This window comes from Esox lucius, chromosome 15, assembly GCF_011004845.1.
Source record: "Esox lucius isolate fEsoLuc1 chromosome 15, fEsoLuc1.pri, whole genome shotgun sequence".
NCBI classification, from domain to species: Eukaryota; Metazoa; Chordata; class Actinopteri; order Esociformes; family Esocidae; genus Esox; species Esox lucius.
This window is the reverse complement of record NC_047583.1, coordinates 6,517,338-6,529,428: the sequence shown is the minus strand read 5'-3', so window position 1 is coordinate 6,529,428 and position 12,091 is coordinate 6,517,338. Positions and strand designations below refer to the sequence as shown.

General features: G+C 43.4%; 1 protein-coding gene across 2 annotated transcripts; it reads right to left on the bottom strand.

The window, feature by feature from the left end:
• Nucleotides 1-424: 424 nt before the first annotated feature.
• On the bottom strand, nucleotides 425-11,289 carry chp1 (calcineurin-like EF-hand protein 1). Of its 2 annotated transcripts, none has more exons than XM_029125627.2 (7): nucleotides 10,886-11,289; nucleotides 10,241-10,313; nucleotides 8,397-8,477; nucleotides 6,500-6,636; nucleotides 6,213-6,274; nucleotides 4,250-4,372; nucleotides 425-1,103 (listed from the first exon to the last, which is right to left on the bottom strand). In XM_029125627.2, exons 1-7 carry the CDS (start codon nucleotides 10,950-10,952, stop codon nucleotides 1,050-1,052), a joined length of 597 nt encoding a protein of 198 aa, XP_028981460.1. In that variant the 5' UTR covers nucleotides 10,953-11,289; the 3' UTR covers nucleotides 425-1,049. The 2 variants fall into 2 exon arrangements, with proteins under 2 accessions (XP_028981460.1, XP_028981461.1); XM_029125628.2 differs by having other exon boundaries at nucleotides 6,500-6,627.
• Between the last annotated feature and the right edge of the window lie 802 nt (nucleotides 11,290-12,091).

Below are 12,091 nucleotides of genomic sequence, written 5' to 3'. Positions count from 1 at the left end.
AAATGCAATAAAAAAATAAATAAAAAATAGAAAACAAAATTATTGTACAATAAACAAAGAGTCACTGCAAAACCGTTTGTCTATGTGTTAAGAGATTGGCCAAGCTCAGCGTCGGAAGAGACAGCTCAGACTTAGGCTAGGTTCCAGGGCACCTTATTTTAATCCCTACATAGTTCAGAAGCCTACAGGCACCAGCCAATTGTATTGCACTATACAGGGAACAGGATGCCATTTGGGATTCAGGAAGGGAGGGGCATCAGTCTTTGTTAGCATAGCAACCCAATACATGATAGTGGAGTGAAATGTACATCTTTACATGTTTGCAAGAAGATTCCTCAACTTGGAATCAATAACTTAGCTTGGAGTAATAGCCACCATTTGGCTAACGCGTGACAGTCAGACCGGATAAATACATGAAACAGCATCAAACAAACACACTTTAATGTTTAAAGTTCTATGTTAAAAATAATGTTAGAACGCAGAGCCCTGGTAACTAATAAAAAGTTTAGTCCCATTTACACCTCTAGTGATGTGAACAATAAATAATAAGATTCCATGTCTGGGGAAGGAGCCAGAGTAGCAACGACAGCGTTAAACAGAAGCGTCCACAATCCAAGGCACATATTCCCTTTAGTTTACAGAGCAGTGCAAGGCAGAAACGTCTGACGAACCAAACAATATAGACGACAACGTTATCCTATCTACCAAATACTTGGTCACAGAAAGAAAGCATGACTGGCTGAAGTAGGAGGCCAATAGTGTGTAGATGTGCTCCGCCTCCCAACTGACATCCCACTCCCTACGTAGTACACTACTTAATTGACAAGGGAGTCTGAACGTCCTGAACTACTCCTGACCCAGTCCCTGGTAAAAAAAAAAAGTTATGCACTACGTCGGGAATAGAGTGCCAGTGGGAAACACAAATGTATGTCTGGTTTCAGCAGGTGTAGTGGTCGTGGTGGTGGAGGGTCCAGCCAATCAGAGACAGTCGTGTCAGGCAGGGGTCCAATCATTGACAGTCGTGTCAGAAAACCCAGCCTGCCAGGGTCTCAGTGCAGGAAGCGGATGCTCATTTTCTGTTCCACATCCACCTTCTCTAGTACCTGAGCAGGACAGAGACATTTAATTTGTCAAAACCGTAAACATACCTGACATCATCATCATCACCGTTACCTCAGCCTGGTACCCAAAGACATGAACATCAAACCCTACTGCGTAATTATCCACACAATCTATATTCTATTATGTCAATACAGTCATGTAAAAAGGTACATACATATGTGGACACAGCGATAGCGGAGCTACATTCCAATGACATTCATTGATGAAGGTAACCAAATTTAACTAATCACACAATTCTTTCAGACTAATTATGTAATTAAATCAAACAAATGCAGTTTCATAGTGAGGAAAAAACAGGTACAGACTTGGCTTTACATTTCACACGTTTACTTATCAAACGCACCAAATAACACAGCATCATCCTGCACAATGAGATTCTTGTGACATGGCAGACAACATAAACGTAGAAAGAATTAAGAAATACATAAAACAAAACCATAGCAAAAATACAGCATGTAGACTACCAGGAATTTTAAAGAGTGGGGGGGGGTATGAAAAATATGGGTAGAAGTATCAAATATTACAGATATAGCAATAATATACAATGTAAACTAGCAGCAATTTTTAAAATAGAGTAGGACGGGGAATATGAAGAAAATAGGTAGACCTATTGAATATGATGGGTACTGTGTGTAATGTGTCTATGAACAGTACATAGAAAATAATATTCTAATGTACACTGAATGTACATGGAAAGACAGCATTTCAAATGTTAGTGTGTGATCAGTATGATCATAGATCAGTGTTGCTGGTTGAGGAGCCTTATGGCCTGAGGGAAAAAAACTTTTTGTTAGTCTGGTGCAAGTGCGTGCCTGCCAGACAGCAGCAGTGTCAACACACCATAGCCTGGGTAGCTGTAGACTTTGATGATGTTCCGTGCTTTCCTAAGGCGTTGTGTATGGTAGATGCCTTGCATTGAGGAGGGACGGCAGCCAATGATACACTCTGCAGATTTCACCAACCTCTGGTGAGGTTGTTGTACTGAGATCATGTAGCCAGGTTCATTACCTCTTCTCTGTAAGCGGTCTCACCATTGTCGGAAATAAGACCCAGGATGGTAGTCGTCCGCAAATTTAAGGATGGTGTTGGAGCTATGTGTGGCCATGCAGTCATGTGTGAACAGGGAGTACAGGAGGGGACTGAGTACGCAGCCCTGGGGGGCACCGTTGCTCAGGGTCAGTGCAGAGGATGTGAGGTTGCCCATTCTCCCCACCTGGGGTCGACCCGTAAGGAGGTCCAGGATCCAATTACAAAGTGTGTTATATCCCAGGGTCCTGAGCTTTGGTACTTGCTTAGCGGGCACAAGTGTTGAATGCTGAACTGTAGTCAACGAACAGCATCCTCATGTATGTGTTGCCATTTTTCAGGTGGGAGAGGGCAGTGTGTGTCGCCAGGGTGATGACATCATCCATCAATCTATTGGGGCGGTATGCAAATTGAAAGGGGTCCAAGGTGTCAGGAAGGGTGGAGCAGATGGGGAGTTCTGACCAGCCGCTCAAAGCACTTCTTGATGAGGTCCGTGCAACAGGGAGGTAGACATTCAGGCAGGTGATGGAAGGTTTCTTTGGTACAGGGACGTTGGTGGTCTGTTTTAAGCAGGAGGGGACTACAGACAGAAACAGGCAGAGGTTAAATATGGAGGTGAAAACCTGAGGACACGGCCAGGAATGCCATCTGTCCCTGGTGACTTCCGAGGGTTCACTTATTTTATTTTTTGATGTCCGTAGGTCATATCTGGACCTCTTCAGAGTCACCAGGTACCCGGAACTACAGGCAGAGGACTGTCCTCTGAGCTTAGCATGGACATTACCATTAACCCAGGGCATTTGGTTGCGGAAAGTCCGAACATTTACCCTCTGTACAACAACGTCGATGCACTCGGAGATACATGCTGAGAAAGTCTGTGTATTCATCAATGTCCCCATCAGCTGTATCGCAGAACATCTGCCAGTCTGTTTTTTCAAAGCAGTCCTGTAGAGCAGTAATGGATCCCTGATTCCAGCGTTGAATTGCCTGAAAAACCAGTCAATCCTCGTTCAGGCGTTGTCTATAAGATGGAAGGAGCAGAATCTATGTATGATCCACCTTACCAAAAGCCAGGCGGGGGTGGGGTTTGTAACTATTTCGTATTTATGAATAACAATGGGTAGGAAAGTCAATATGCTGGTGATATTTTGGCAACACTTTCCTCATATTTGCCCTATTCAGGTCACCCAACAACAATAAAAGCTGCCTCAGGGTGAGCGTTCTCTAGTCCATTAATTACTCTGTACAGGTCTTCCAGTATGCGTGTTTCATCCGCCTGTGGGGTGTGTAGACTGCAGTGATTATAGCGGAGCTGAATTCCCACGGAAGGTAGAAGGACCGTACCTTTACAGTCAGTAGCTCCAGGGCTGGTGAACAGTGTGTTGAAAGTACTGCAACATCCGAGCCCCAGCAAGAGTTAAACATAATGCAGACCCCCCCCCCCACCCCCCACCCTTACTTTTACCTGACTGAAGTTCCGTCCTGCTGGTAGAAAAACCAGAAGGGGTGATGGCTGGGTTGGGTATCGCGGGATCCAACCAGGTCTCTACAAACGCCAGCACACAACAGTTCACAATGTCCCACTGGAAGTTAATCCGTGTGTGTAGTTGGTCCATTTTATTGTCCGGGGATTGAACATTTCCGAGTAGGATGTCCACAACACATATACTGGCACGTTGGCCTCTCTTCTTTCTCCTCTGTTTGCGTATTGGTAAACAAATCGGCAGCAGGACAAACAAATCACAGCAAGTCCTCCGGTAAGTACTGTAAAAGTCTGTATTCAATGATGAACGAATTTCCAAAAGTGCTAGTCGATCGTACTATGAGCGCCACTGCAGCCTGAACCATGGTATACGGCTCACCGGAAATGGAAAAACTATTTGTCAACATGATATTAAATCAGCCGTTATTTCAACATTACAAACCATTATTCATCACTTACCTCAGCAGTCATCCATCAGTAGTTACCATAATCACCAGCATTACCTCAGTCTAACAACCACTCAGACACAGCACTGCAAATGCCAACATGACTAAGCACAGACAGAAAGCTAGAACAATAAAACATTCTAGGTTAGGTATTATATTGTAATATTCCAACCTTGATAAACTCATTAAAGGAAATCGAGTTGTCTCCATTCTGGTCGGCTTCCTGGATGGTCCTGTCAGCGATGCTACCCAGCTGCTCGTCGGAGATGTTCACCCCAACCATCATTCTAAGAACCTGGGAAACAAACATGTTCAGCCCAACCATCATTCTAAGAACCTGGGAAACAAACATGTTCAGCCCAACCATCATTCTAAGAACCTGGGAAACAAACATGTTCCGCCCAACCGTCATTCTAAGAACCTGGGAAACAAAAATGTTCCGCCCAACCGTCATTCTAAGAACCTGGGAAACAAACATGTTCCGCCCAACCGTCATTCTAAGAACCTGGGAAACAAACATGTTCAGCCCATCCGTCATTCTAAGAACCTGGGAAACAAACATGTTCAGCCCAATCGTCATTCTAATGAAACACTAATAAAACTGTTCACCAAAAACGTAACTCCAATAAACTGGAATCCCTGGATTCATACTTGGAAACATTAAACAGACGTTACAACGTAAACCTTCTCACTACCACCCACGTTGTTGCATGGATAGAACGCTTTTTATTATGAAAACATCTCTGTCGAGATTTGGTGAAAAGTTGCAGGACAGTTCGGCTGGGAGGGTGGCAGCCTTGTATAATGATGAGGGGCCCATACGCCACAGCACTAATGTCAAGCCCTGCCAATTACCTCAAGATTCCTCAAGTGTTCAGGCGTTGACTGTATGGGAGTAGTCTAGGTGTATACCGTCATTGCAAATATTCACAAGAGTAGCGTTCAGACGTTGACTGGCCAGCTCAACCTTCTCTAGACCATGAAGTAGATCGACATCTTCGTTTTGGGTAGTTGGGAAGTAAAGAATACAAGACGTCATATACATTCATACTGACAGCTGTAAAAACGTAGGGACCAAGCCAGCCTCAGACTTCAAATTGAAAAAAATGCAATGGATATTTCTGGCATGAAGGTAACACATTTAGCATTTTGTAGAATTTGAATTATCTACTGGAAACATGGTTTTGGCTTGACTTCAGTAAGTGCAGTACACCGAGTCCTCTGACTAGAAAAGGTTTCCCGAGCAGAAGCCTGTCCCCCAAACTCCTCTGGAGAGTGTCATGCAGTACATTCATTCAGTCATCTATTGGTACACTGCTACACCCAGCTCAGTCCTATGGTGCCCTGCTGCCCTGAAGTCACGTCAGGGGAGTCAAAGTCCCTCCCAAACGCAGAGCCCCGCTCTCTCACCTCCTGTCCGCCCAACCAAAAGCGTTCCTTAAAAACAGCCCAACCTGGTTAAATATTAAACTACTCCATTTCATGGTTTACTTTTGTTCCGCCTGCTGGGCGTGTCTTTAGTGTTCGGCACCAATGCTACGACATGATCACCTTCATTAGCCAGCTGGCCGTAGCTATATAAGACACTTCATAGCACGACGACATCCCACATTTTGACTTATCCATATCTCACCCACACGCACGCACCCACCATGTACTTTTGTTGTAGAAAAATATTTTGTCAAAGCCTTATGAGAAAACGTTAAATAGCAGTCATTTACTATAGATGACATCACTTTCTGGAGCCAAGTCTGCCAGGGTTTCTGGTGGGCAAAGCTGACAATTAGTGTTCTACCACGTGTAAAGAAGTCATGTAAATGATTCGACTGTTTCCCAATGGTCATAGGTTTACAGTTCTCAAAGTCTATGACATCTTAAATGTAGTACAAACGTACAGACAATGAGTTTAAACAAAACAACTCTTCATTTTGCTGGTATGTCCGTAACTCCCACGTTAATGTGGGGAAAAGCTCTAACGACATTAAAAGAATGTTACGCAGCCGTTTTGTTTGCACAACAATGTATCTTCTACCAAGTCAATCAGCTCGAAGACCACAGTGAAGGTTGGGAATGACAGGACCAGTTCCATAGGGCACAGCCAACATCCAAAACCTGACCCCTGAGCCCATCCTCACCTGTAGAAGCTCGTCACGGGAGATCTTATCATCCCTGTCCAGGTCGTACAGTCGAAAAGCAACTGGAGCAGAGAAACAACAAATCAGGTCAAAAAGCAGTTTTGAAATAACAAATGCATACACCACCAGAAAACAACAGCAGCCTGTGAAATCAGCAAGCTCTTCTAAATGTTGTGATTGAAGTGAAAATGATCCAGATGTCTAGCCTGAGTCTCGTCTCTGTTTGTGACAGGACCGCACACACAGGTCTGGGATTCAGGGCGGGTCCGCTGTCCGACCGGACTTACAGAGCAGCTTGTTGGTCCTGCTGTTGAGCGGTTCGCTAGCGGTTGGGTCCTTGTTCTTCTCGTTGTCTTCAATGGGACGGAAGTGGGCCAGCGTCCTCATGAAGCCCCGGAAGTTCACCTGGTCTTCCCTGTCCAGCCAACACAGCGGGAAAACAAACATTACTTACGCCCATCAGTGCTCCAGTCTGACAGACATAACTACTACCCCTGTCACCCTTCAGACTGCTGGCATACAAAGGGGGAGACCCAGGAGAAGCCTGCATATAGAATCTGGGTTATTTCTATGGCGGTTTAACTATAACATGCGCTGTATAGGGATAGTAAAACAGTAATTGACACCCTGGCTTGAGGTCCGAACTACTCAGACAGTCCAATGATACGTTTCTACCGGGCCTCATGACTTAGCCTGGAAGAAATCCTATAAATCATGTCTGCTCGCACCCCTGAAATCCTTAGATAGTCAACTACAGAATAATGACACACTGTTGAACCTGAACTGCAGACTGAACCCTCTTCCAGTCTGCTACTGTGTCTGAGAGTTCTGTCTTAATATCCCTGTGGTATAGGCATGTTCCTTAGGAACAAAAACAGCTTTTTCCTCTGTGATATACACAGGGCCAAACTGTTACTCAGTTAAATCTTGGAAATATCTGCGTATTGTTATTTTATTTTCCTTCAGTATGAATCTTATGAGCAATATTAACATCAGGCTAGAGAGGTGACTAGCCAGCGGTTTTGTTTTAATGCTTGGTCATGCTGAAACCAAGGGCTCTTTCAGACACAAGCCCGGCGTGAACACATCACATCATTACGAACTGTCGGTTCCAACCCAGAAAGCTGATTGGTCGAGAGCTGTTGTTGATGATACTGTATATCACAGGTATGAAAAAGGGACTTTTCATTGTTCAAACTGCATTGGAAACCCGTGCATTATATCAATTAGGACCCGCATGTTTGTGGTATAAGGCCAATAAATCACTGCTAAGATATTGTCTTTTGCACAAAACAGTGTGTGGATTCAGCCCTCAATCACAGTATACTGTCTGTCTTATGGCTATAACGGGCTGGTAAGTGGTTGCTAATGTAACAACTATGAAATTATTTCTCATGCCTGTGGTATAAGTAATAAGGTACATGTGGTATCTGGAATGTATGTGGTATACCACCCAGTTTAGAAATATCTACATACACATCAATTACACAGTGAGATGTAAACGCAAAACAGAAAAGCTAAAATCAAATCACAAAAAACAAACACATTCTTCGGTAAAAACGACGCTAAAATCCCCTGCATTTAACATCCACAGCAACAAGGCAGCACAAAAACATCTGGTACCGAGCTATAAAGTCCTGCTTAAAAACAAGACCAAGGAAACAACAGTAACCAGAATTACCACAGCTAAAATTAAGTCGCCCACACTATGCTGGTTGTTTTAGGGAATTTAATGACAGCCCTATCCAAGGCATGTTGTCCAAAAACATGAAGCTCTAATGCCAACTTCAAAGGTCACCACAACTGGTCGCACACAGTAGGTCTTTAACTTTGTAAAGTAGAAAATAAAATAGACACTGATCACTGGTGTGGACTGACCCTTGTCCTTTGACCAAAATAATGCTTACGATATGTTTAATGAATCACTGAACTGCTTTACTCCTGTGACACAGGATGTGTGACACTGAAGTGCACTCTTGAGGAAAATATTAAACGGCAGAGCTACGAGCCTGTAACCGGAAGGTCAACAGTTCAAACCCCAGGTATAACCCTATTGGTGTAAACCCTAATGGCTTCTGAAAGTGGTTTTGAAACTGCTAAATGTAAATGACAAAAATGTAAATGACAATGTATTTCCACAAAATAAGCTGAGAGATAGTGAAGGAAGTTAGGAAGAGTACTCACCCCTCAGGAAAGAAGGCATTGATGATTCTGTCTCCCAAAGGATTGATGGCCAACTCTGGAATTCTCTGGAAATCTTCTCGACTACAGAAACAGGAAGAACATCAAGTCAATGACAACAAGGGGACCATATTCTCTTAGTGTTCAACAGCTTGTCCCCACTTCCAATCACACACTATGGAGCACAGAAAACCCCATACGACCACAACGAGTCAATGTTTATGCAGCTTGTTTGATTTGATTCACCTGTAGTGCCCACTGTCTCGGATCGTCAGACCAGACTGACATTAAACATGTATGCGAGTGTGTGTGTGTTTGTGTTCTCATCACAGAGGACAGTGTGTCTCTGACTGGTAGGATATTAAGCTGAGGATCTGATGTGGCTCCACTGTTGTGGCAACTGACGAATAATTAAGACGAGTCACCTTGGATTCACCAGAGAGGATTTGGGCAGGGCTCAGCCCAATACAGACAGAACACTTCAGCGACGGGCCACACAGAACCCACACCTGATAGGTCAACAGACCAGTGGTGTGATCCAATTCCGTGTTCGATCTGGAGAACGTCTGCCCCCCTGATACCTGACCCACACCCTGCTTACATTTCCAAACTAACATGACCATTCCTGACAGTGATTGGTTGAACACAGTAAACATGCATCAGATGGTGTGAACTCTAGGTCCATGTGACTTTGGGCGAAGTTGAATTATAATGGGATTATTGTCACCCTCCAGGAGTCTGAGCAACAATCATGTCTTTGGGACTTCGACATTGGTTTCAACGACAGACACACTGGCACATGCACAATCTGAAGACAAAGAGAGAAAAAGAAAATTCGACAAGGAAGCCTAATGTCTGGAAAAAGTGACCTTAAATGTCCCAGAAACCACATAAGTCTCAGACACAGTATTGGTGTGTACAAAACACAGGGCAGGCTACGTTTCATACACACAAAAGTCTGCCGGCCAGGACATAAACACCTGCTGTGGATACTGCAAACAGTCATGCCAGATGAAACTGATACATAGGTCAAAACAATCTGCCCCAAAAGACATCTTAACCAGCAACAAATATAATAATATTCGATATTATAGGCCTGGGCTGTTTTTAACTCCATTTTATTAAAATAAAATGATGGTAACCTTGGACAGACATCTTGGACATGACACACGCTTGAAAAGTAGAATCAGGTGAGCTGGTCCAGGGCCACAACTACAATGTGTGCAATTGGTGTTACTGAAGGACTGGATTCTAGAAACACTAAAGCACGCAATGCCTGAGACTAGCGCCTTTTGGCCAGGCGAGTGTGAGCGCACAGACTGAGGCCATGAACATTAAATGTGCACACTCAATTTCAAAACCACACTTGCTGAAAATACACTTGCACTGCCACTCTGAATTAAGGCAAACAGTCATTTGCCTCCAATGGATTTTCACTGGCACACAGCCAGGCTGTGTAACTCCTGCACATTACCCAGTTGGCTCTGATGGTGGTTATAGAGGACTAATCTGGGGACAGAAGGGTGAGCCTTAACACAGTCTAGAAAATGTCTTACAGACAGTTCACACAAGTATGTGTGTGTCCTTTGTTTCTCTTTCCTTGGGGTTAACTGCAGTTTATAAGAATCAGAACAAAGACTACAATGGCAAAATAAACAACTAGTCACTGAACAAATACCATCAACTCTCATTTGAAGGGAATGCTTAATAATTGACTATGCCTCCCATCAGGGTCAGAGAATAACTTGTCAGGCTGAATATGACTGGTTATTATTTCAGAGATGTATCAAGTACTGCGGCTTCACCGAGTCAACAAGTGTAGTTATCAGAGGTCTGACGGCCTGTACCTGAGTGTGCCGTTCTCCCCTTTGTCCAAGCTGGTAAAGCGACTGTAGAGCCGGGTGATCTGGCTATGGGAAACTGCAGTGAAAACACAGTGTATTAGAATTGTTTGACAGGATTTACTGGGATCATGCCTTTAAATCCTGCAGGTCCAAATGTGTTAACTTCAACAGTTAAACCCAAAAGAGGAACAGAATGATGTAACTGTGATATCTTACTCATATTTGTAATCTTATGACATTCCTTATTCTACAAAGTTTGTTCATGATTAATGTAGCAGTTTTTACTACTCTGTGATCCACTGGGCTAAAGCTAATTGACATGGCTACAGCTCAGACACTAGAACAGGCAAACATGTCAGAACGTGTGCAGTAACACTGTTCCCCGCAATAATTGCATAACTCAGCTCAACCTAAAGCAGAAGCACATCATATAAAGCCGCACTGACTAGGTATAATGTGAAATATGAAAGTGCCCAGAAATTACGGCTACGTGAGAATGTCATCTAATTTGGTTCCATTACATAGACTGGACATGCACACAGGAACATTAACTAGCCGATTAGCACTGCCTTCAGTAAACTGGCTTGCTAAATAGCTAACAAACTACTGCGCTAACAGGACTAGGAAAAAGTCGGCGATTGAACTCACATCCAGTCTCTTTTTTTATTTCTTCAATCTCCTCCTCTCTCAATAATGTCGACGCTCTAGATCCCATGGTAAAGTCCTACGTCACCTGGCTAGCTGACCTTGCGCTAACACGTTTTTAAAACAGTTTTCCGACAAATGATGGGTTGATTAGCTAGCTGAATTGCGCTTACTAGCGAAAAGCTGTGTACATGAAGCTAGCCCGATAGTAATTTCGTAACGTTGCGATGGTTCTAAAACTAACTGCCTACTGCTGGGGCGTTCCTTAAGGTAGTTTTGGTAATTCCGAGATTGTGTCGCGAACAGCTGATCCGGTAGCTGTCAACTTCTAGCCTGCTTTTTCAATGATTACAACAATCCATGGAGTGGCTAGCCAGCGGTCTTCCTGCTTACCAAAGGGGGCGGGGAAATATGATGACGTAAGAATAATGACAAATCACATTGGAGATCGAAGAGGGAGGTTCCCAAACGTTATTTTCTAAAACGTTGTAAAATCAATAAGAACCGGGAGTTGTATATCTATGTTTTAATGTACGTACTACTGATTTAGCCATATTTTAACTATATATATATTTATTTATTTTTAAATATGGCTGCAATAATCATTTTTTGTCCAAAAGATGTTAGAGCAAGATGAACTGGAAAGCTCCAAATACCGTAGTTTTTTACCGCACTTTTTTTTTTTTTACCGCACATTTGTGATTGAGAACTCGAAGGATAGACGGCCAACGGAATTGTTGACTTCAGGAGTGACCCGAGGTAGACAAGGGATTCACCTGAAAGCTGCTCGCAGATAAGCTGTTATCAATTATTCCAATAAGAGCCAGTTTTTCAGAGGGTGAAGGCACTGCTGACAACGCAGATGGCGCTGTGCAATACTACGTCGAATTTATTGATGTAACAATTATCTACAAGCTTGTAAATGATTTTGTCAAGATCCATGACAAGTAGGGTTTAAATCTTTATAAGAGTATGCTTGGCAGCATGGTTGAATAAATCTTTATTGGGAAACTGGGAGCCAATTCTGGATTTCACTGTACAGCTAAGGTTGCTAATATGAATCTGGATTGGAACAAGAGAGAACGGCCCAATCAAATACCAAGACACTTATCGACATACTCTAAATCAGACCCGTATATGGTGAGCAATTTAGTGGGGCAGACAGGTAGAAGTATTCCCCTTTTAATGCATCTATATTGTTTTACTGGA